The following is a 25,608-nucleotide window of genomic DNA, read 5'->3' on the forward strand; positions in this document are numbered from 1 at the left end:
TGCATTTTCATCAGTGTATTGACTAGTACATTTTATGTTCGAAACATTTATTAAAAAACATTTAGCTAGAAAACATTTGATTTGAAATAAACGTTTAAAATTCCAACTTAAATCATGCCACAACTAGCCAGAATTATCTACCAGAACTGGTTTAAAACTGTAAAGTACATAAACCGTTAACAATTTTGACCCAAAAGTGGGTAGGGGTTTAATTTAATAAAATTGTTTTTTCAAACTTACCGTTGCCTCCGGTCTCGCGTCGCGTCTCCTCTCTCTGCTCACAGGAAGCAGAAGCAGGCAGCCTCCCTCTCCTCCCCTAAGCCAAGCCAATTACAATGCTGCAATGGCAGCGTTGTGAATGGCTGGGATGCCGACCACACAGGCGTCTATGGGGAGGCCGTTTTCGCCATGCAGGCTGCATGCAGCCTGCATAGAGAAAACTGGAGAGTGTGCATGACTGGTTTGGTCGGCCCTGGGGCCGACCAAACAGTCAGCGCCGAAGACATTGGGCTAGCCACTCCTCCCCAACCCACCCACACGCCCGCCCCCAACCAAACCTTTATACCATTTTATGTATCTGCTTCTCGCACTGCGAGAAAGCAATGGGGCGACGCTCCTCCGCCCATGTGGAGGAGCCGCCCCTGCATCTACAATATTGTACAACTGTAAAGTAAATCACGATTAGATCAGAAACCCTTTTAATAACTTTGAAAATGTCCGTAGATTAATATTGGCAAAAATAGTTTTTATTTTCAGCAAACAATCTTAGAAACCAAAATTCTCTCGCCCGCCGCAATCTTATTCCAAAACTCACAAGCAGCATGTGATGGATTCATTCAGATCGTAAGAAACTGCAGCCAATCAGTATCTTTCCATGGGGCGAGTGGCGCCAAGGAAAGAAAGTCCAAATACCACATTTCTTTCAAACGTTTACAAATATATTTCAAGTTTGAGTGGAAACTTCCACATTTAACAAGTCCCAAGGAAAATCTCGTTTTCAGCGTCGGCTTGACCTCCTTCCCGAAGATGAGGGGGCTGAACCTCTCTTTTCTCTTTGAGATGTGGGCAGATCTTTCTGTGACGTGGATGGCTCCTCTGATGGTTGCTGTGGAGGATTCTGGGAATCAGAACGAGCAATGTCTGTGTTAAGATACAAAGAAGGCGTTTGTTATTCTTTGGGCTGAGTTGAGATTTTAATTCTTAAAACTGAAGAAGGAGTGGGAAGAAATCACTTAAAATTATTTCAGGAACAAGATTATTCCATATATATAAATCTTGCTGTTTGGACAAATGACTAACCTTTTCCCATGTCTCTTATTAGTGAAGACTTTGGCTCATTTGTTCACGCCATTTCTCTTCTTTGTCAAAATACACTAATAAATGGATTCCCCCTTCCGTCAGGCCAGCTCTACAAGGCCTGTGTAACTCAAATGCAGTCAAGTAATCATTGTGACAAGGATTACCACTGTCCTTGGAAACACAAGAGCCAGGAAATACTGCTAGCTCATTGAACTGCCGAGACCCTCATCTTTTAGCGTGGACTTTCAGTTAAAGCTATTTCTTGAGGGGTGGAGTATGGTAAGGTAGGCAGCACATGTATCACTAAGAATAAACATATCAAGCACTGGTACTCTTATTAAAAAAAAAAAAGAAAAAAAAAAGAAAAAAAACGTTATTTTCATCCAGTTAATGTGGTCGGTAACTTCAGTAAGTTTTATGGTATTAACATTTGTTTCTGACTGTTAACATAATCCTATTTCACTGCCCCTGGTCAAGGGATACAACAATTAGGCTAATCCGACCCCTACAGGCAAGCAGTGTCTGCTTGTAGGCAAAGTCAATAGGTCTTACCTAAGCACGGGCTTTTGACTTTGCCAATATTTAGCAATGTTGTACCCCAGAGTGGCTGCTGTTCAGCATGGCTAAAGGTTAGTAGGGTGAAAAAGAGTGGTATATTGTGGAGTAGAGTGCCGTTTTATGGAGTTGCGTACAGTGGAGTTGAGTGGCGTGGAGAGGAGTGTCATGGAGTAGTATACAGTGTTGTAGAGTGTCGTGGAGGGAGTAGTGCGTCAGAGTGGAAGGGCGTGGAGTGGTGTAAAGTAGAGTGGAGTGGAGTGGTGTTGCGTGGAGTGGTGTAAAGTAGAGTGTTGCAGAATAGAGAGGCATACAGAGGAGTAGATTATCAGAGTGGAGTGGCATGGAGTGGAGTAGTGTGTCATAGAATAGAGTGGAGTTAAATGGCATGGAGTTGCGTAGAGGCATGTTGAATGGAGTAGTGTTGTAGAATGGCAGAGTAGAGTGCTGTAGACGAGTGGAGTGTCATTGGAACAGAGTTAAGTGGAGCATGGTAGAGTGGAGCATGGTAGAGTGCCTTAGAGTGAAATGGAGTAAAGTACGGTGGTGCAGAGTAGACTGGAGTGTATTGGTTTTGGGTAAAGTGGTGTACAGTGCATATGCGTAAAGTGCAGTGACGCAGAGTAGATTGCAGTGGCGTAGAGTGCAATTGGGTGGAGTGGCGCAGAGTGGAGTACAGTGAAGTGGCATAGAGTAGAGTGGTGCAGGGTAGAGTGTCAGAGTACAGGGTCGTAGAGTGGTGCAGAGAGCAGTGACAGAGTACAGTGGGTGCAGAGTAGAACAAAGTGGTGTACAGTGAGTGATGTAGAGTGCAATGCTGTAGAGTGACAGCATGCAGTGTTGTAGAGTGCAGTGGCACAGAGTAGAATGTTGTATAGTGGGATAAAGTGCAGTGGTGCAAAGTAGGTGGCATAGGTACAGTGGCAAAGGTTGTGAGTAAAGTTGTGTGGAGTGAATTGGCAAAAGCTGCAGTGGTTTAGAGTAGAGTGACGTAGCATCAAGTGCTGTGGCGTAGAGAGGGGCAGCGTGGAGTGCAGTGGTGTAGAGTGCAGTGGCGTAGAGTTGATTGTTGTAGAGCAGTGGCGGCTCGCAGAGGGAGTGCTGCAGGGCGGTGAGGCGGGCGGGGGAGGGGTAGGGGACTCGGACATACGGCAGATAGGAGTAAAGTAAGTAAGTAAATAAAACTATTTACCTTGCGCTCGCTCCATCGCCAACTCTCCGAACCAGCGAGTGCAAGGTAAATAGTTTTTTTTATCTACTTACTTTACTCCTGTCCGTCGTATGTCCGAGTCCACTACACCCCTACCCTGCCCCTCCCTCGCCACACAGCACTCCCTCTGCGAGCTGCCACTGTTGTAGAGTGCAAAGCATGGTGCAGCGTAGAGTACAGTGGTGTAGGGCAGAGCACAGTGGTAATAGAGTAGTGGTGTAGAGTAGAGTGATGCAGCTTGGACTTAAGTGGTTTAGAGTAGAGTGGGTTAAAGTGCAGTGGCGTAGAGTAGATTGTTTCAAAGTAGAGTGAAGGGCGCAGAGTGGTGCAGGGTAGAGTGAAGTGGCGTTGAGTGCAGTGGTGCACAGTAGATTAGACTGGCAGAGTTGCGTAGAATGGTAGAGTAAAGTGGTGCAGAGTCGGGGGCGCAGAGTAGGGTGGTATAGAGTTCAGTGGCAGAGTGTGCACTGGTGAAGAGTGCAGCAGCCTAAAATGGTGTAGAGTAAAGTGACGTATAGTGCAATGGTGTAGAGTATAGTGGAGTACAGTGCAGTGGTGCAGAGTAGATTGGCATACAGTGCAGTAGCGTAAAGTGTATTGTTTTTTTAGGAAAGTGGTGCAAATTCCGTTGGCGTAGAGTGCAGTGGCTTGGAGTGGGGTGGCGTGGTGTGGTGTGCAATAGAGTGGCATAGACTGCAGTGGCAGAGTAAATTGTTTCAGAGTAAAGTGAAGTGGTATAGAGTGCATGGTACAGAGTAGAGTGTTGTAGGGTGCAGGGTAGATTGGAGAGGCTTAGAGTGGCGTAGAGTTCAGTGGCATAAAATACAGTGGCAGAGACTACAGTGCTGCAAAGTATACTGTCGTAGAGTGCAGTGGTGTAAAGTGCAGTGGCACAGAGTAGAGTGGCACAGCGTGCAGTGGAACAGAGTAGAGTGTCATAGAGAGCAGTGGTGTATAGTAGAGCAGTGTGGGGTAGAGTACATTGGCATACAGTGGAGTGGTGTAGAATAGAGAGGAGTGGAGAGGTGCAGAGAAGTGTGCAGTGTGGTGCGGTGCAGAGTAGAGCGCAGTGATAGGAAGTGGTGCAGTGGAGCGGGGTAACGTGGAGTATGCATGGTATGGTAGCGTACTGCCATAACAGACAACACATCTTCAATTGAAATGACCATTACATTTGCACTCACATTCAGCTTCACTGATTATAGTATACAGCGCACAAGCAATAAGTGTGGAAATGTCATCACCCAATGTTTAAAGTTGATCGTCAGCACAGTTCATTTACAGACATTTACGTTTTGTTGTGAATTACAAGTAAAAAAACATCTGTACAGCCTTCCTTAAGCAGACACCATTAGCCAGCATGATTCTCATATAAATCCTCTCACTTTAAAGTCAGAGAAAGAAAAATAAACACCAAGCTCCAGACACAGCCTGACATTTGACCTCAGTGTTTGAATGCACAGCAAATGTGACAAGATCAGAATAGACTAGATTTCAAGGCCTATTTACAGATTTAAAGTTTGTTGCAGAATACAGTATACAAGGTTTGGGCAATAGGAGGGAAAAACTCGAGCTGGACAGCGTAAAGCAAATAAAGCCAGCAAATAGAAAGCAAGAAAATGTGAGTTCCAAACAACAAAGCCAATGGGAAGCAACGGGCGGAATGCATTCCTAGGTCAACTTTCTGAATGTTCCCATGATGTCTTCAGCAAACTTGACCGCTGCACTATCTGTTATGCTGCCACCTAAAAAAGGAGTGGCAGCAGGTATAAGGTATAGCCTGTGAGTCTACTGCGTGGTTAAAGTTCTTGAGTAGGACATGTTTTTGCATCATCTCAGTTGCACAAGTAAGAGTAATAATGCAGGGTGTAGCACATAGAGTCGTATGGACTTCGGCCGCAAAAGGTCTGGCATGAATGCACGGTGTAGGCTTAGGGGGCCTCACACAATTTTCATTTTCATGGGAAGCAGCTCTCATGCAGCAGTAGCAAGCTGAAGCAGGCAGCCTTCAGGAGCCGCTCACAGGTGGAGGTTGCAGCTGCAGGTAATTGGTGTCTGGGCAGGGTCTATGTCTCAGGCCTTTGTACGGCAATATTCGGATTGTGAATTTGGGCTGGGGCTAAAAATTAAGATCCTCTACATATAAGTTGTCCACCTCTTTGTCTTCTTCGGCAGCAACAGCAAAGTTCTGAGGATATAATCCTTAACAGTGGCAGCTGGCAGACTATAAATGTGGTGAGGCGTTGACCGAGTCAGCTGCATAGGGAAGTATTTTCCAGTACAATTTCGGTAATAAAAGGCCAGCGAGTAAGAGCAGACTTGGTAAATGCAGTGGAGAGCAGCCTACTTCAACGCGGTTATATCTCGTAATGATTGATGTTGGCAATTCATATCTCTGAAGAGATAGGAGTGTAGCTTGAAATACATAAGCTCAGGATATGCACTTTATGTACAGTACACATCCTGAGCACATGTATATCAAAGTTCTTTCTTATTAAAGAAATTGGAGTATTAATTGAGGGTGGTGAGAACCCTTGTCAAATACTCATCACAATCCTTGGCAGGTTGAATCTTAAAAGTCACTAAATAAACCTGTGCACAACCCTCTGGTAGGTTGGCATAAAGACAGTCAGGCTTAACCTAGAAGCAATGTGTAAAGTATTAATGCAGCACACAAACCATAATAAAGTGAAAACACAACACAAGAAAAATCCAAAACCTATTTAGAAAAGAGTTAATTTTAATGAATAAAAGGGAACCAAAACGACAAAAATGAAAATCAATAGAACAGAGTTATGAATTTTCTAAAGCTTATGGTTCAAAATAGCATCAATAGTTATGAAACGCCAACTGCTGGTATCTGGTCGTGCCGGACCAGGATAAAGCACAAGTTTAGGCCAATCACAATGGAGTGCAGGCCGGATACATGACCAGGTTCCTTCCGCTGGAAGTTTGGAAGTTTTACTTTCCGACTTCGATGAGAGGTTGGCACAGCTCTGCGTTGTTCACTGTAGGAGCCGGTGAGGCTTTCTGGAGGGGCAGAGTGGCTCTGCAATTCTATGCACCGGTTCCGGTAAAGCCTTAAGTGAGGAGCTGTGTGGTGCAGCTGTGCTGGGCTCTGAGTTGTAGCCCATGAGGCTTCTACGCAGGAGCTACGTAGCTCTGCATTGCATCCGGTGACACCTTTAGTGAGGAGCCGGAGGCTCTGTGTCGCTCTGCGTCAGATCCAGTGAAACCTTCATTTAGGCCAGGAGTGCACTCTGACTCCAGCCAAGTGTCCAGGACCCTTGAATCCAACACTTGGGGGCCAGAAGAACAAGTTACTTACCTTTGGTAACAATATATCTGTAAGAAACATAGGTTAGTTATAGATACCTTACCTTAGAATTACCCACAGGCGTCAGACTGGATCCAGAAAGTTTTTCGTCAGCAGTACCCCTGCGCATTGGAAGGTGGCGTCAGTCGACTCCGCGTTCGTCATCGTCGTCGGGATGACGTCGCGGTAGCTACATAGACGTCGCGCTCACGCACTGACGTCAGTTCTGTACACGACTTTCCATGGCAGAAGCGCAGAGCCATGCAAGACACTGACCACTGTTGCACAAAACTAGGGCCCTGAAAGGAAGTCCTTAACCCTAGAAGTCAGTTCTTAGAATGGGGAGGAAGGGTGGGGCGGTAAGGAATCTATAACTAACCTATGTTTCTTACAGATATATCGTTACCGAAGGCAAGTAACTTGTTCATCTGAAAGAAACAGTTATAAATTCCTTACCTTAGAATAGATACCCCAGAAATACCAACCCCAGAGGTGGGTCTGCAAACTAAGTTCACACCAGAAAGTCCAGGAGAACAGAACTGCCAAAGAAGCGGTCTCTCCGGACTTGCCTATCCAGGCAGTAGTGTTTGGTGAACGTGTGCAGCGATGCCCACGTAGCTGCATCACAGATGCCATTAAGAGGGGCTCCTCGTCCCAAAGCAGTAGTAACTGCCGTCGCCCTGGTGGAATGGGCGCGCAACGCCACTGGAGGCTCCTTCTTTGCCAAAGGAATAGCAAGGTTTGATGCACAGAACAACCCACCTGGAGATGGTCCGTTTGTGCACGCCCCGACCTTTCTTAGCGGCCACGTAACCAACAAAGAGCTGGTCGTCCACCCGGAATAGTTTGGTGCGATCCAAGTAGAAGGAAAGCGCACGTTTTGAAACCAGACGGTGGAACCTCTCTTCCTCTTTTGAAGGATCGAGGCGGAAAGAAGGTGGGCAAAGTGATGGTTTGGCCAATGTGGAAAGAAGTAACCACCTTGGGAAGAAAGGAAGGTCTAGTTCTGAGGACGACCTTGTCCAGATGAACAGCCAGAAAGGGAGGCTTGGAAGAAAGAGCTTGTAGCTCACTCACCCTGCGCGCAGAGGTGATGGCCACCAGTAAGGCAGTTTTCAAGGTTAAAGCCTGAGAGGACAGTTATGTAGCGGCTCAAAGGGAGAGCCCATAAGATAGGTAAGAACCAAGTTCAAGTCCAACTGAGGTATTACGAAGGGAACAGAAGGAAAAAGATGAGTAATGCCCTTAAGGAAACAATTTACAACAGGGGACTTGAAAAGAGAAGGCTGATCAAGAAGCCCAAGGAAGGCTGAAATAGCCAAAAGATAGCCCTATAGGGTGCCCAGAGCAGAGCCCTGCTGGGCTAAAGAAAGAAGGAACAAGAGAACCTCAGAAAGAGGGACGGAAAGGGGATCCACAGCCTTTGCTGTGCACCATGCCACAACGTTGTTCCATCTGCAGGCATATACCGTGTTAGTGGAGGATTGCGAGCAGCCCGGTGGCAGTGGGCTTGCTCGTGGGAGCTGAGGGCTGCGACTGAGCTTCTAAGTGCTTTTAGCGCGTTGTCACGCCGATTGAAAGCGGCGACACGCACTCGTTTTTAAATTGCTTGATTCTGTTGAATAACCTGTACTGAAATTCAACAGGTACCTTTTAACCCTCACCCTGCTTTTTCAGGGGCCCAGCGAGGCTGGCTGGCAGCTGATTCCACCTCAGGCGCCTAGCGGTAGTGGCCGCCATCTTGGATCGGGCTGGTTCGCCCGACCCCACCCACGCCACTCCCCCCACGCTGCTCCTCTATTTAGGAGTGCTTCACAGTCTCCCCAGCGATTGCGAGCAGCCCGGTGGCAGTGGGCTTGCTCGTGGGAGCTGAGGGCTGCGACTGAGCTTCTAAGTGCTTTTAGCGCGTTGTCATGCCGATTGAAAGCGGCGACACGCACTCGTTTTTAAATTGCTTGATTCTGTTGAATAACCTGTACTGAAATTCAACAGGTACCTTTTAACCCTCACCCTGCTTTTTCAGGGGCCCAGCGAGGCTGGCTGGCAGCTGATTCCACCTCAGGCGCCTAGCGGTAGTGGCCGCCATCTTGGATCGGGCTGGTTCGCCCGACCCCACCCACGCCACTCCCCCCACGCTGCTCCTCTATTTAGGAGTGCTTCACAGTCTCCCCAGCGATTGCGAGCAGCCCGGTGGCAGTGGGCTTGCTCGTGGGAGCTGAGGGCTGCGACTGAGCTTCTAAGTGCTTTTAGCGCGTTGTCATGCCGATTGAAAGCGGCGACACGCACTCGTTTTTAAATTGCTTGATTCTGTTGAATAACCTGTACTGAAATTCAACAGGTACCTTTTAACCCTCACCCTGCTTTTTCAGGGGCCCAGCGAGGCTGGCTGGCAGCTGATTCCACCTCAGGCGCCTAGCGGTAGTGGCCGCCATCTTGGATCGGGCTGGTTCGCCCGACCCCACCCACGCCACTCCCCCCACGCTGCTCCTCTATCTAAACGTCCCCCATGTGTCAGCGCAGCGGACGAGCGCAGCGGGCGCGCCGTAGGCTCGCCGGAGTCAAGCCAGAGTCCTGCCCGTCTGCGCCCGTCCGCGGCAGGCCGGGGCAGGGGGCTCTCCCTTATGCCCTCCCGCTGTCATACACTTCCTCTGAGCTTCTTTCTCACTGGATCCCTGGCACCATTAGTCCGACTGTGTCTAACTCATTACAACATTTAAATCTCCTTACGAGCCCCCCCGCTGCCCCCCCCGCCGTTATTCAAAGTTGTCTTCCTCGGCCTCGGGCCGCTGCGCCTACTCATCCCATCTTGCCTGTTCCCCACACGCCGTCCTATAATACCACTGCCACGCTCCTCAATACCAGATCTGTCGTTAGCCATCAGCATGAGCTACACGATTTTCTTGACAGCCACAACCCGGACCTCTTGTTCTTAACAGAGACCTGGCTTAAGGCAGACTCCCTCCCCAACGTCCTAGCCGCACTCCCCCCCTCTTACTCCATCATTCGTGCGGATCGCCCGGAGGGCAGGAGAGGCGGTGGAGTAGCCCTGATAACACATACTGACTCCCACTTTCAAATACTCCCCTCTCCTCCTATCCCTGAGGTAGACTGCCTAATAATTCGTGCTAGCTCTTACTCTACCCCCCTTACTGCTGTTCTCATCTATCGACCCCCTCACACAACTTCCAATTTTGTTTCCTGCCTTCAAGACATCCTCGCCACACTGGTTATTAACAACTCCTCAGTGTTGGTGTTGGGTGACTTCAATTTTTGGCCCAACGATCCCGCCGAAACCCCCCTTTCCAAAGAATTCACCAGCCTCATGACCAGTCTTAACTTTTGTCCCCTCGTTCACAGCCCCACCCATGTTCATGGCCACTCGCTCGACCAGGTTTGGACCCTAAATATCCCCACCACCTCTCCTGTCATCTCCCCCTGTTCTTGGTCGGACCATTTTTCAATCTCCTTCTCCCTCGCGTTAGCCCCAGTGCCTAAACCTCTTCTCCCAAAGAACACCTGGGCTAGAAAATGGGGTAAGGCAGACATGCCATCTTTTTGCTCATCCCTGGCCAATTCCTGCCCTGACCTCTCGGGCCTCGCCGCCCCGGACCAGCTGACTACCATCGATGGCTGGCTGACCCGGGCAGGCGACGATTTTGCTCCCCTGAGACGGATCACGGTGAAGCGTGCCCATGCTGCCAATCGCTGGTTTACCCCCGATCTCAAGGAGAAGAAATTAGCCGCACGCAGAGCAGAGCGCGCATGGAGAAGAGAATATAGTCCCGCCAAAAAAACCATCTACCTCTCTGTGCTCAAAGTATACAAACAAAGCATACTTGATGCCAAGACCCTGTTTTACTCAAACAGGATACTAGCAGCTGAATCTCAATCTAAAGAGATTTTTGCCACAGTACATGAGCTTGCCTCATCTAATAGAGCCACGGCCTCGATCCCCCCTTCTCAACCGCTTTGCGACTCCCTCAACGACTTCTTCGTTGATAAGGTCGCAACGATCAAGGCTAATATCTCCCCCCCTTCCCTCACCTTCACTAATCCCTCCCCCCCTGCCATCACTTCCAAACTCACTTCCTTCCCCCCTCTGACCACAGCTACACTTTCTTCCCTGCTCCAAAAGGTAAAGTCAGGTTCCCCCCTAGACTTTGCCCCTGCTCGTATCTTGCGAGAAGTCTTCCTACACTGCCCTACCCCTCCCCTTACACTTTTAAATGACTCACTCAAATCTGGAGTGGTCCCCACTGCCCATAAATTTGCGGCAGTCATTCCCATTCTAAAAAAACCCGGTGCCGACCCTTCATCCCCTTCCAATTACCGTCCCATTTCCCTATTACCCTACCTGGCCAAGGTTTTGGAGACCCATGTAACCAGCACCCTGAGCACCTATGTGGAAGCCAACCACTGCCTCTCCCCCCGGCAGGCGGGCTTTCGCCCCCTCCACTCGACGGAGAAGGTAGTGATCTCAGTGATGGACAGCCTACGCGAGGGCATTGATACCAACGTCCCCCAGGCCCTCATTCTTTTAGACCTATCCGCCGCATTTGACACGGTGGACCACTCCATCCTCCTCACCCGTGTCAAGGCGGTGGGTATAGAGGGCCTGGCCCTCACCTGGCTTAAGTCCTTCCTGAGTGACAGGGCTCAGGCAGTCCATCTTGCTGGTTTCACCGCTGCCTCTCGTAAGGTTGCATGTGGAGTTCCCCAAGGCTCTTCCCTCTCCCCTCTTTTGTTTAATTTATACATTTACCCCCTCATTTTTATGTTACAGCAGCTCGAGGTCACGGTGTTCAATTACGCCGATGACCTCCAGCTAATTTTTGACCTTTCCCACTCCTCTTCCTCTGCTTCAAATGTCCAATCCGTCATGCTGTTCATCCAGGATTGGATGAACTGCAACCACCTCAAACTCAACCCGGACAAGACGGAATTAGTCCTGACCAGAGGTGGTTGCAGTCCCTGGTCCCCCTCTCACTGGCCCTCCTCACTTGGTGTTCCCCCGCTCCCAGTTCCTAAGGTCAAGACCCTTGGCATCCTCCTGGATCCCTCACTTTCTGTTCACTCTCAGGTCAATTCAGTTGTTTCCTCCTGTTTCTTTTCCCTTCGAATCATCAGGAAGATTTCTCGTTTTTTTTCTTTACCCGCCCTAAAAATTATAGTGATGGCCATGGTGCTTTCGCGCCTCGATTATGGGAACATCATTTACAATGGCGCTCCAGCCTACGCCATTCGCCGTTTGCAGCTAGTGCAGAATCAGGCTGCCCGCCTGATTCACGGCCTGCCTAAATACCATAGAGCTACTCCCCTATTGCAGGCCTTGCACTGGCTGCCGGTGAAAGAGCGTGCTCTGTTCAAGCTTGGCTGCACCACTTTCCAGGCTAAAACAGGCACTGCCCCGGAATTTATCTGTTCTGCCATCACCCCCTACATACCTGGACGAGAGCTTAGGTCTACTCATCAGGCTTTGTTAACCATCCCCCGCTTCAGCAAGAAAAAGACTGGCGGTACGAAATTCGCAGTGCTAGCTCCTGCATTTTGGAACTCCCTCCCCCCGGAACTCCGTATGTCATCTTCCTACATTGAGTTCCGGAAGGGTCTTAAAACGTTTCTTTTTCCCCGAGCCTACAATGCTTAAATTCCCCTCTGCTCCTGCCTGCTTCTCACAATCTAACAGCGCCAAGAAACCGCATGGTAAAAGTGCGCTATAGAAATGTTTTTAAATTCAAATTCAAATTCAAATGCCTGTCTGCCAATATTACATCACAGACCACGGGAGGCAGGTCAAACAACATCAACTGCCACCGATCAATCTCCACGCAAGGAGGTGGAGGCTGGACAGGTTTGGGTGGAGGACCGTCCCCTGCTGTTGCGACAGTAGATTCTACCGAAGAGGCAGTCTGATCGGAGGATCGATGGACATGTGTAGCAGCTCGGGATACCAAACTCTTCATGCCCAAGCCGGAGCCACAAGAAGGACTTGGGCCCAGTTGCGCTTGATCTTCAGCACTCTGGGCAGAAGTGGTATAGGCGGAAAGGCGTATAGAGGACTGCAACGCCACTCGCAACGAAAAGCATCACCTAGCGTGTGCCGCCTTGGAAATTCCAATGTGCAGAATTGCTGACAGTGTGCGTGCTCTTCGGTGGCGAATAGATCTAACCAAGGCTCTCCCCAATGCTGAAAGAGATCTTGCACCACCTCCGAGTGAAGACGCCATTCGTGAGCCATCATGCACCTGCGGCTGAGTTCGTCCGCCCTGGCCTTCATTGAACCTGCCATGTGTTGAACCACCAGGGATATGCCCTGATGTTCCAGCCATGTCCAGATGTGGAGGGCCTCTTGACAGAGGGTCCACGTCCCCACCCCGCCCTGTTTGTTGCAATACCACATGGTGGTGGTGTTGTCCGTGAACACCTGCACTACTCTTCCCCAGACAGAGGGAAGAAATGCTTTGAGTGCAAGACGGATCGCCCGAAGCTCCAGAAGGTTGATGTGGAGCCCAGACTCCGCCGCAGACCAGAGGCCTCTGATCTCCACCTCTCCAATGTGGCCGCCCCATCCCAGAAGGGATGCGTCTATAACTACTATGTGTTCTGGTTGGGGAAGGGAGAGGGATCTGCCGTTGACCCAATCCTGGTTCGTTAGCCACCATTGCAATTGTTGTGCAGAGTCCTCCGAGACCTGGAAGCAATCCGACAGATTCCCCTGATGCTGCGCCCACTGAAACTTCAGGTCCCACTGCAGAGCCTGCATATGCCACCTCGCATGATCTACCAGCAGGATGCAGGAGGCCATGAGGCCCAGAAGCCTCACGGTCATCCTGAATCATAGCCCGAATATCCCGGACTTGCTGTTTGGGAGGATAGACCCGAAACTGCGTAGAGTTCAGAACCGCTCCGATGAAGAGGAGCTTCTGAGAGGGAGTCAGGTGTGACTTCGGCATGTTGATGGAGAACCCCAGCGAATGCAAGAGGTCGGCCGTAGTCTGGAGGTGGGAGACGACAGCCTGGTGCAAGCCCGCCTTCAATAGCCAGTCATCGAGATAGGGGAAGACTGGAACCCCTGATCTGCACAGATGAGCTGCGACCACTGCCATCACTTTCGTGAACACCCGAGGGGTGCTGGTAAGGCCAAAGAGGAGCACGGTAAACAAAGTGCTTGTGGCCTACCGTGAACCGTAGGCAACGCCAGTGGGCCGGCAGGACAGGGATATGAAAGTAAGCGTCCTGCAAGTCCAACGCTACCATCCAGGGTCAAGGGCAGACAGGACCTGAGCTGGTGTCAACATTTTGAACTTCTTCCGGAGGAAGCGGTTGACGTCCCTAAGATCCTAGATAGGATGCAGGCCTTTGTCCTTCTTGGGCACCAGAAAGTAGTGGGAATAGCAATCACGACCAACTTCTGGGACAGGAACTCGCTCGATGGGACCCTTGGCCAGGAGTGCCGAAACTTCCTGTTGGAGACGGGCCAGATGATCCTCCGACATGTGATGGTACTGAGGTGGCATGGATGGAGGGGTAGTCTTGAAGGGGGGGGGGGGGAGAAGCCCCTTTGGACTATTTGCTAAACCCATCTGTCTGATGTGATGGTACGCCAGTGGGAGAGGTGATGGCAAATCCTACCGCCCAGTGGCGACTGGTGAGCCCTGAAAGGTCGGACTAGGAGGGTTTGGAGGCTGCTGCAGAGGGGGCTGTGGTGGACTGGCCCGCCCGCTGGCCCCCAGAACCACGGCGTTGGTTCCCACATCCCCAGCCGCACAGGGGCTGAACAGCTTGTGCTGTCTGTGGCTCTGGGCAGGAAGTGGCGGGGCACCCCTTCCGTAACCACGAAAGGGGCGAAAAGCAGACTTCGCAGGGTGGGTGGTGGAGAGGCCCAAGGACCAGGCTGTAGTCCGAGAGTCCTCAAAGCACTCTAGCGCTCAGTCTGCTTTGTCACTGAATAGGTGACGGCAATCAAACAGCATGTCCATAAGGGTGGATTGGACATCCCCGGAAAAACCAGTCAACCTCAACCAGGCGTAGCTACGAAGGGCTACCGACGTGGAAATCGTCCTGCCTAGTGAGTCTGCGGTATCCAGCCCACAGCGGATGGTAAACTTTATTTATTTTTATTTATACGTTTTCCAATATTCATAATTAACCATATTTACATACATCATCAAGTCAATCATATGCGACACATTATACAATGACAAGTGTATTCAGCACAGCACTATGTGATAATTAATCCACCTTGTATCAGTTTTAGCATTACTACAAAAATGAGAACAAAGTGCGGATGGTAAACTTAGCTGCGTCTCTCCCTTTGGCAACAGCTCGAGAGGGTACGGCCCGGGCCTCCTCCGGGCACTGAGGCAGCACTTGCGCAACCATATCCCACACGGAGTGGGTCTAACGACCCAACAGACATGCGGTGTTAACCAACCACAATCCCAAGCTGGAGGAAGAAAACATCTTCTTCCCAAGATAGTCCAGCTTTTTGGATTCCCCATCAGGTGGTGCGGTAGGGAATGCGCCCTTGGAGGTGGAGGCTTTGACCACCAAGCTCTCATGGTTGGGGTGTTGGGAGAGGAAAGTGGGGTCGCCCGGGGCTGGGCGGTAGAGCGGGCAATCATCCTATCCACAGGAGCTCCTGTGTTGGACTTGGACCAGGTGCCCAAAAGGATGTCTGTCAGGGCTTCATTAAACGGCTGCAGGGGCTCCGAAGAGCTCGCCGCCAGTTGAAGCACCTCTGTCAGGAGGTTAGTCCTGACAGACACCGTTGGTAGCTCGAGGTGGAGAACCTCAGCCGCCCTACGCAACACCACAGCGTAAGACGCTCCCTCCTTCATAGCCACGGTAGGAGGAGACAACATGCCAAGATCTGGGGAGGTATCTAGACCACTGGCTTCCCCCAGTTCCTCGCTCCAGTCCAGTTCATAACCCAACTGGTCAGGCAAAGGGTCTCCAGACCCCTCGCAGTCCTACTCACCTTCCTCTGGCTGCCAATCTAGTATCAAAGAGCCAGGGTAGAACAGGGGTACAAAAGTACCCATCGGCACCAGATCAGACGTTGGTCCGGCTCCTTGTCTACCTCAAGGTGGAGGCCGGGTTCGACGTCAGCTGGGGTCACAGCCAACGCCGACTGCGGATGTGGTGCCAGTGGAGTCGGCGCCGGTGGAGGTGTTACATGGTCTACTGGCTCCAACCTGGATCCAGGCCTGGATCCAAGAGGATGATTGCTCAGGGCCCCCAGCCTAGTCCGCGGGTCCCGAAGGCGCGCTAGTGGAGTCGGGCTGCCCAAAGATGGCGGGCATCGCTTCGTAAAATTGACGAAGCTGGGCAGGGGTAGCTCCGGGTCCCGGAAAGGGGGGGAAAACCGGAGTAGACCCTTCAGGCTCCACACGTGGAGCCGGGGGAAGGGCACCACCTGCATTCCTTGTCGCGTCGGCCGGCTACAAAAAGAAGTCGAAGAGCTATGATGCTTCTTTGAATTCTTCTTGTGCTTCGACTTACCTGACCCAGAGTGAGGAGACTTGAAAAAAGAATTGATGGTGGCTCCGTGACCGGTCCCTCGACCTCCTACGCGACCGGGACCTCGAGCGGCGAGGAGCCGACTGCCGGGCCTCGAGAAGCTTTCAGGACCGCTCCTGAAAAGACTTCGGATTCATGGTCCGGCAGTCGGGGCACGACTTGGGGTCGTGGTCACGCCCCAGGCAGAAGAGGCACACGCGGTGCGGATCCGTCACAGACATTAGTCGGTTACAGGAACCGCAAGCATTGAAGCTGGGCATCCCTCATGCACCAGGAGTGGATGGACTCGAAAACGATGTCGACAAAAGTCGAGAAAAAGTCAGTCAAAAGTTGACTGGAGGTACCGCTCTCTCCAGATCTGCGCTAGTAGGTGCGGATAAAGAAATTACTGACGTCAGTGCATGAGGGCGACGTCTATGTAGCTACCGTGACGTCATCCTGGCGACCACAACGCCGAACGCGGAGTCGACAGACGCCACCTTCCGACGTGCAGGGGTACTGCTGGCGAAAAACTTTCCGGATCCAGTTTGATGCCTGGGGTAATTCTAAGATAAGGAATCTATAACTAATTGTTTCTTTTAGATCTCACTTTCACAGAAGCCAGCAGAGAGGACCAGGCCGGGTCCAGTTGGATCAAGCCAGCTGGGAAGAACAAAAGATCTTTGAATATTGTTAAATTCCTTGGAGCCACTTCTGAGGCCCTGGGTTCAAGTCTTCCTTCAGGCTTAAGACAGCAGGCCAGTCCTTTTTCGGAGTCTTCACAGGTCCAGAAGTCTTCTGATTTCAGTCTAGGGGTGCCATTTGTATTTCCAGTGCCAGTCTGTGGGGCAGGGACTGCCCCTTGTCCAACTCTAAAACTGGTTCTGGTCAGATCCTCCCTTTCCTCTGGGCTTGGCTAGTAAAACAAAGGCACATGGAGGCCTGGTGTCAGTTTCTTCGGCATGGGCAAGGACAGACCCCTTTGAAGAATAATCAGGGCAGGGGCATAGCTCCTCTACAGCCATCCTGTCATGAAGATTCTCACCTCCCCAAACCCAGGTCCTTTGTCCACTGTCTGGGAGAAATACACATCTCACTCCAGGGAGTCAGCAGAGGGCAGGAAACACCTGGACACTGGCAGAAAGTCAGTATTAGGTTTAGGCAGAAAAATTTCAACTTGCTGAAAGTGCCATTTTCAAAATAGCAATTTAAAATCCGAGTTTGCCATTAGGTTGGATTTTAAATTCCTATTACAATGAATCCTTGAATCACTTTTCCAACTAGTCCAAAACCGAAGTTATGCATTATAAGGAGTTATCATGTAAACCAGTGCTTTTCTATGGGACAGCCAGGTTTACTGCAATGGAAAACAACAGAATTTTCACTGTCAGGGCATGTAAAACTTAAGAATACGTGTCCTACTTTTTCAATACAAAGCTATTACCCTGTGGGTGTTTAGGGCCCACTTTAGGGGTAACTTGTAAGTGTTAAAACAGAAGGTTTAGCATAGCAAAAGGTGTATTTTGCAACATAGAAGTGGCAGTTTAAAACTGCACACAGGCTGCAAGGCCAGGTCCGCAGACATTTTACAGTGCTATCTTACTGGGTGACATAACAGCTGCATCCTACTTGCAGCATTTAATTTACAGGCCCCAGGTACACAAGTACTATATACACGGGACTTATAAGTAAATTAGACGTATGCCAATTGTACCAAGTTGAAAAGGGAGAGCCCATTCAGTCTACTGCTGGTTAGCATGAGTAAAGTGTGCAGGGTCCTATGGCCAACAAACAATTTCAGCTGAAGAAGGCAAAAATCTAGTGGCCTACTATACGAAAGGTGGTAATTTGCAACAAAAAGCATTCTTTTTTGTACCATGCACATCCGTAGCTCATGAATTTAAATGCGCTCTTATTTCCGCTATGAAAATGATTACTAATTGCGCAGCACCCATCCTGTTATGTATGTGCCACCTTTGCACTATTGAGTTTTACAGGTGGGCGAGCCACTAAAGGCTCGAACCAGATGCCCGACTGGCTCAGCTTGAGGTCCTCCTGGACTATCGAGCACAAAATGAGCCGGACGTTCTTGGGAGCTTGTGCCTGCCACCACACTATAATGTACACCTTCAAATACATACATTTAGGAGGTGCGCTGTACAAAAACCTCGGTTTGATTTAATGGATTATAATGTTAATCCATGTATAATAAGAATCAAGGCTGCATATAGGGTACACATGAATGAATGAATTTTGGACTTGTAAAGCGCAAACTTAGCCCAAGGGCGTCAAGCGCTAAAGCGGAGCATAAGGATGCAGACAGAAAAACATGTTTATACCGAGGGCTGTAAGAAAAGCCAGGTCTTTAAGGCTTTACGGAAAAGAGAATGAGACGCCTGACTTGAGAGCTTTTACGGGAGGTAATTCCACAATTTAGCAGCAGCAGTGGAAAAAGCTCTACCTCCCCATTTAACCTTCTTGAATCTCGGTACTGTTAGCAGATTCTTATCTGCAGACCGGAGCCGCCTGCTAAGAACATTGCGATGGACAATAGCCTTAATCGCCTCGGGCCTGAACCGTAGTAGGCATCGTGAGTCATGCACAAAGTCTTGAAGAGGATGCTACAGTCCATGGGCAGCCAATGCAGCAACTTGATAGAGGCTGTGACTGAATGATATTTTGGTAAATTCATCACCAGCCTGGCAGCAGCATTCTGCACCATCTGCAGACGTCGCACTAGACATTTGTTAATGCCCAAATAAAGGGCATTACAATAGTCCAATCTGGACGTTACCAAAGCAATAACCGCCTGCTCACGTGCATCGAAGGAGAGGAAATGGGAGATTTTTCTTAGGATCCTAAGGATCCCAAAACAAGTGGAGACTGTCCTGCTAACCTGAAGGCTTAGTGACAGAGAATTGTCCACGATAACCCCAAGGTTTTTCCCATGGGCGCCCAGGCAGGGACAAACACCAAGCGCATCCGGCCACCAATCACACATGACAACAGACTTCCCTTTTCGCTCACTAATGGCATTGCTGTCAGGTGGGGTGAAAACGTTCCTAAGTACCTCTTTAAAAACTGATCACTTCTAATAAAAGGTCTTTCAATGCAGTTATATTTTCTGGTATACTAAGGTGAAAAGCTCTGGCACGTTAAAGCAATATATCTTTTTACATTTTGAAGAGACTTCCATAAGATTGCCTGCTATTTGTGGCACTCTTTACATGATAATCATTTTCAGGGTTAGGTTCATGCACAGGCTCCCTAGAGCCAAGCCAAGGCTTAGGATGTGCGCTATAAAAAAAGGAATTATTTTCATTAGCAACTATGGGAGTGCCTTGAAATGCATGTGCTCATGGGAGTCCGCAGAAATGTTTTTCAGGTGGAGGGGGAGCATAATTTTAATGTCATCCATCCTCCGACCCTTTTTGACAATGTCTAAGGGCAGGGGCATAGTCATTAAAGGGCAAGTGAACAATCCGTAGGGGCAGCCCCTTTGCCACCCCACCCCTCCTCGCGGACGCTCATGCTTGCGCTCAAAAAGTGTGATGTACAAAATGGCATCTGTTTGTACCGCGCACATCCTGAGCTTGTATATTTCAAGGACAATCCTGTTCAAGACATTCTCATATCACCTAAGGAATGCAGGCTGGCAGTGACAGGCAAGAGGGCTCTGCCATCTTCAGTGTTTGAGGGCGCTGGTGTCACAGATGGAGGTACTACACACCACACTATTTCGACTCCGAAGCCCTCTCGCCAACAACTGAAATGCAGCAAACCGATACAGGTGCAGCAGCAGAAACATGCACTGTATCTGTATACAGCATACATGTAACCCGACGTGTCGGAGGCAGGATGTGTGAGGTTCATGACGGATGTCAGGGCACATGCTCACGCACTGGTCCACCCTAGCACACAGGCAGCCTTCTGTAACCCCCACCCAGTGCCACCTCATCTTGTGTGGCGGGAAAAGTGATACTTACTGTCTACTAGAAAAAGGGTGCTGGTGGTGAGGCAGCATCACAGCCAACAATGATAGACATGCAACCCAGGGAAGTACGGGGCTGATGCCCTAAGTGCTAGGGCTCCTATGAAATGTGACACGGAAGCACATCATCAGCGGCAGATGCCTGAGGACACCAGAGTATTGTAGAACAGTGCTATCATAAGGTCAGTCCATGGCTGCTTAAAATACCATAACATTTAAAAAAGGCGAGTCTGAAAACTGCCTGGCGTGTAAGCAAGAGCGTGACAGTCAGGCTGGCCCAGGCACTGTTTTAATAGAAATGTGGATGGAATTCTAGCAATTACTATCCAAATGACTGAAATAATTAAAAGGGTGCAGCCCAGGCATCTATGAACAAACAGGAGGAAAGAGGTTCCCCAATCCTGAGTTGCTACATGAGTTTACCAGGGAGAAATAGTAGGCAGTCTCCTCACTGGAGTTTAGGTAAAAGGACATCTTCTGCACTACAATCAACTGCCACCAATCTTTTTTTTTTTTTTTTTTTTTTTTTTTTGAAAAACCTTTATTGATGTTTCAATCATTTACATGTATGGGCCTACAACCCCTCGGGGCCGGCCGCTAAATAATCAGGATAATAACAAGCGAATGTCAACACAGGCGGCACCTCGGAGAGCGAAATCTTAAGTTCAATATAGTCCGGCCAATAAGCCGCGCAGGTAGGGCACCAGGAAAGAGAAGGTTTTTCATTTTATGATGAAACAAAAGAGTAGGATCAGGTGCCAGACAATTTACCAACAGTGAGAAGGGCCAGGATAAGAGACAAACAATTAGCAGCAATACAGTTAGGCGATGGTGCAGGCGCGAGAAAGTACGGATGGGGAAAGACATCAAAGAGAGTTGCGCCTACTGGTCCCCGTACCTAAAGCCCAGCGAACCCCCCAGACACTGTGGCACACATGAAGAGCAAACGATTCACAAGCAGGGTGGTGTATCGCACTGATCCCAGAAAAAAGGGCAAAAAGAGACAGTGGAGAAAAAGGAGGCCATGGAGAAAAAGATAAAGACGAAAGAGTCCCCTCCCCCATCCCCCCACCCTGCACCTCTGCAAATGAGTATGGCCCCACCCCCCAGCAGTGTGCCTGTCGCCCTGGAACTGGACCCGAAATATAGAAGAGACAGGGAAAAAGAGAGTGAGAAAGGGCCCACCCGGACGGGTGGGCGGAGAGAACATAATAAGTTGGAGGAGGGCCATCAAAACATATCCCCGGCTTCTCCCTCCCGCACGGTGAGGTCTCCCCCCAACAAACAAGCAGCGGCACCAAGCCGAGTATATCAACAAAAATAGGGGAGGGGGGGGGGGATGGGAGGCATTGCACACCGACTGTTCGAATGACCCCGGGAGCGCACAACCATGAGCCCGCCTATCTATGAAGTGACCCCCCTCGGAGGATCAGCCTCAGCCTTGACCACTTTTTGCGATTCTGCCCATGCCTGCCCCTTGACCCAGCACCATGTCCAATGTCCCAAGGTATAGAAGTGTCCAAAAACAGTTGGGAAACGCCGCACACAGGTGGGGTGGAAGTCTCGTGGCATCCGAACAGACCGCTTCATGGAGGGGCATCTTTTCCAGTGTTGCCCGAGGATCTGCACTGCCCACAAGGACCTGAGAGGCCAGAGCAGCCAAATGAGATACACGGTGCTGAAAGTGTCCCTGGGCCGCCAGAGACCGCGCACGGGACAAGGCCACCATCTTCCGCGCAGGTCCAATACCTCCGGAGCCGATCAAGTTCACCGTTGGCCGATCACACGGTAGCATATGGTCCGAAGTGTCCGGCTGTACACTAAGCGCGGGGGGGGCCACAACATCTTTCTCTTGTGGGCAGTGTGGAAAGCCACTGCGTATCCGTGGACCAGCATGCCGCCACTGTCCCAACGCTGTTACCACACCATCTAGCTTCCCCCCCAGGACCTCGGCGCCATGAGCGAAGGAGTAATGGAGGGCACCCAGGGCCTCCAGGAGGTCGCCATATCCCAGAGCGGCTCCCTCCGATCGCTCCGCCACACTCCCGAAAGTCACACACCCCCAGTCCCGCTGCGTCCCAGCGGACAGGATGGCCGGCTGCATAATGACAAGATGGCCGCTGGGAAGGCCCGACTCATATAGGGGCCAGGACCCAGGGAACAACGCCTCGAGGGCCACGTCGCTGGAGACAGAGATCCCGGGACAGGCACAGATCCAGCCGTTGCGCGGTCACAGGCAACAGTCGCCTCCGCCACGGACCATCTCCCGCAAAAAGCCGGGAGCAGCCCGCGAGGATCAAGGCGGGCCAGGGACGGCGCCCAGGCAGCTCACCAACAAAGGCAGGGGCAAACGCCACAGAATCCGGAAATCGTACACCCGGGCATGTCCTCAGTCCGCAGCACTCAGTAGAGGGGAGCGGCCACTGCAAAATGCAGGCCGAGGGGGGCTCCACTCCGGTGGACCGGCTCCACCCAGGCACAACAGGCCGCTGTTGTTCAACTGCCACCCGGTCGAGGTGCCCACTCGAGGTCCCGGCTTCGGGACCGCACGGGCCGCAAAGTTCGATCACTGATTTCTCCGGGTGTGTGGCAGTCAGAGACCTCGGAGTCACGCGGTCGGTTGCCACGTTCACTTACGGACACATTCTCGTGGTGCAGAAGAAGGATCACTTGCAGGATATCCGTGCGGGGTGCGGAGGCTCACGGAGCCGGGAATCTACGCTGCCGTCTCGGTCGCCATCTTGGCTCCTCCAACTGCCACCAATCTTAATGTCATGGCATCATCCAGGGGCACAGGCAACCCACATTAAAAAGAGTACCCCGTTTGGTTGGTCCTAATCTCCTTACAGATTCTAGTGGTGTGGCGTGCGGTGAGCAACTTGCCAAAAATAATGCCCAGAACTAGTCACGAGACTTGTACCACGAGTCTCGTGCACAAGTACATAAGGAGTCTTTCAGAATCATAAAATGAGCAGTAAGTTGTTAAAAGGACAGAGTTTGGAACTTTTTAGTCTATATAGTTTATTTTTGCAGATTTATATAGAGCGAACTCGGCCCGTAGGTATTGGAGCGCTTTGCATGAGCACCGGTTACATTACAGAAGGACACATTCCTTTTTGGGTCTCGCCTACGCAGCGCACATGCGCTGCTTAGGAGACCTTTAGCCGTCGTTCAACTCTTTTTCGAAGCACATACTCGTGCTTGTAGAGGCATACACCTTGCGGAAGCGCGCAGGGGCACGCAACAAGCACGAGTGCAGTGCTTCGAAAAAGAGCAGACTGCGCGAGCACGCACGCACCACTCCCGGGCTTGATTAGATAAGAGTTTAACGTGTTTTCTCAGGTGCCTAGTAATCCTTACACAATGTGCTGTCTCTCTATCTTAATTGAATTACTTTAAAATGTAATCGATTAATATAAAGTAGCAATGACGAGCACAAGCACGAGTGCTTTAAAACAGCTGCTACTTGTGCTCTTTTGAAAGATGGGAAATTACAGGTTTTCAGAACATGCGGATTCAAGTCTTCACTACAATGGTTTCTTTTATTTGTTCTGCATGTATTTATTTGCATATAATAATGTAGTATCCTCAGAGCATTAGGAAGAGGCACAAATCGTTAAACTCTGCAAACATGTATGGGTTTTATATTCGAACCATTTTCACAATGAAAGTTGAGCTTTAGAGTACACACCCTAACTACAAATGCATTGCATTAATGGCTCACTCACTCTCACTATCATACGCTCACTGACACTCACTCAACACCGACACACTCCCCCACCGACACACTCAACACCGACACACTCCCCCACCGACACACTCCAACACCGACACACTCCCCCACCGACACACTCCAACACCGACACACTCCCCCACCGACACACTCCAACACCGACACACTCCAACACCGACACACTCCCCCACCGACACACTCCCCCACCGACACACTCCCCCACCGACACACTCCCCCACCGACACACTCCCCCACCGACACACTCCCCCACCGACACACTCCCCCACCGACACACTCCCCCACCGACACACTCCCCCACCGACACACTCCCCCACCGACACACTCCCCCACCGACACACTCCCCCACCGACACACTCCCCCACCGACACACTCCCCCACCGACACACTCCCCCACCGACACACTCCCCCACCGACACACTCCCCCACCGACACACTCCCCCACCGACACACTCCCCCACCGACACACTCCCCCACCGACACACTCCAACACCGACACACTCCCCCACCGACACACTCCCCCACCGACACACTCCCCCACCGACACACTTCACTCTCCCACTCACTCTCCCACTCACTCTCCCACTCACTCTCCCACTCACTCTCCCACTCACTCTCCCACTCACTCTCCCACTCACTCTCCCACTCACTCTCCCACTCACTCTCCCACTCACTCTCCCACTCACTCTCCCACTCACTCTCCCACTCACTCTCCCACTCACTCTCCCACTGACTGACAGACTCACTCTCACTGACTGACGCTCGCTAAATGACTGACTATCCCACTGACTGACTATCCCACTGACTGACTATCCCACTGACTGACTATCCCACTGACTGACTATCCCACTGACTGACTATCCCACTGACTGACTATCCCACTGACTGACTATCCCACTGACTGACTATCCCACTGACTGACTATCCCACTGACTGACTATCCCACTGACTGACTATCCCACTGACTGACTATCCCACTGACTGACTATCCCACTGACTGACTATCCCACTGACTGACTATCCCACTGACTGACTATCCCACTGACTGACTATCCCACTGACTGACTATCCCACTGACTGACTATCCCACTGACTGACTATCCCACTGACTGACTATCCCACTGACTGACTATCCCACTGACTGACTATCCCACTGACTGACTATCCCACTGACTGACTATCCCACTGACTGACTATCCCACTGACTGACTATCCCACTGACTGACTATCCCACTGACTGACTATCCCACTGACTGACTATCCCACTGACTGACTCTCTTTCACTCACTGACTGACTCTCTCACTCTCATTCACTCACTGACTCTCACTGACTGACAGACTCTCTCACTGACTGACAGACTCTCTCACTGACTGACAGACTCTCTCTCACTGACTGACAGACTCTCTCTCACTGACTGACTGACAGACTCTCTCTCACTGACTGACTGACAGACTCTCTCTCACTGACTGACTGACTGACAGACTCTCTCTCACTGACTGACAGACTCACCCACTCACTCTCACTGACTGACAGACTCACTCTCACTGACTGACAGACTCACTCTCACTGACTGACAGACTCTCTCTCACTGACTGACTGACAGACTCTCTCTCACTGACTGACTGACTGACAGACTCTCTCTCACTGACTGACTGACAGACTCACTCTCACTGACTGACTCACTCTCACTGACTCACTCTCGCTAAAAGACTGACTCACTCTCGCTAAAAGACTGACTCACTCTCGCTAAATGACTGACTATCCCACTGACTGACTATCCCACTGACTGACTATCCCACTGACTGACTATCCCACTGACTGACTATCCCACTGACTGACTATCCCACTGACTGACTATCCCACTGACTGACTATCCCACTGACTGACTATCCCACTGACTGACTATCCCACTGACTGACTCTCTTTCACTCACTGACTGACTCTCTCACTCTCATTCACTCACTGACTCTCACTGACTGACAGA

At 50.6% G+C, this 25,608-nt stretch overlaps 1 protein-coding gene across 3 annotated transcripts in view; it reads right to left on the reverse strand.

Moving 5' to 3' along the window:
• Nucleotides 1-724: 724 nt before the first annotated feature.
• NSMCE1 (NSE1 component of SMC5/6 complex) overlaps nucleotides 725-25,608 on the reverse strand; it is a 170,487-nt gene continuing 145,603 nt past the window's right edge. For all 3 annotated transcript variants that reach the window (XM_085629264.1, XM_085629266.1, XM_085629265.1), the window contains exon 8: nucleotides 725-1,140. In XM_085629264.1, the coding sequence (XP_085485390.1) occupies nucleotides 998-1,140 (143 nt within the window). In that variant the 3' untranslated portion in view covers nucleotides 725-997. The remainder of the gene's footprint in view (nucleotides 1,141-25,608) is intronic.

This window comes from Triturus cristatus, chromosome 10, assembly GCF_964204655.1.
Source record: "Triturus cristatus chromosome 10, aTriCri1.1, whole genome shotgun sequence".
NCBI classification, from domain to species: Eukaryota; Metazoa; Chordata; class Amphibia; order Caudata; family Salamandridae; genus Triturus; species Triturus cristatus.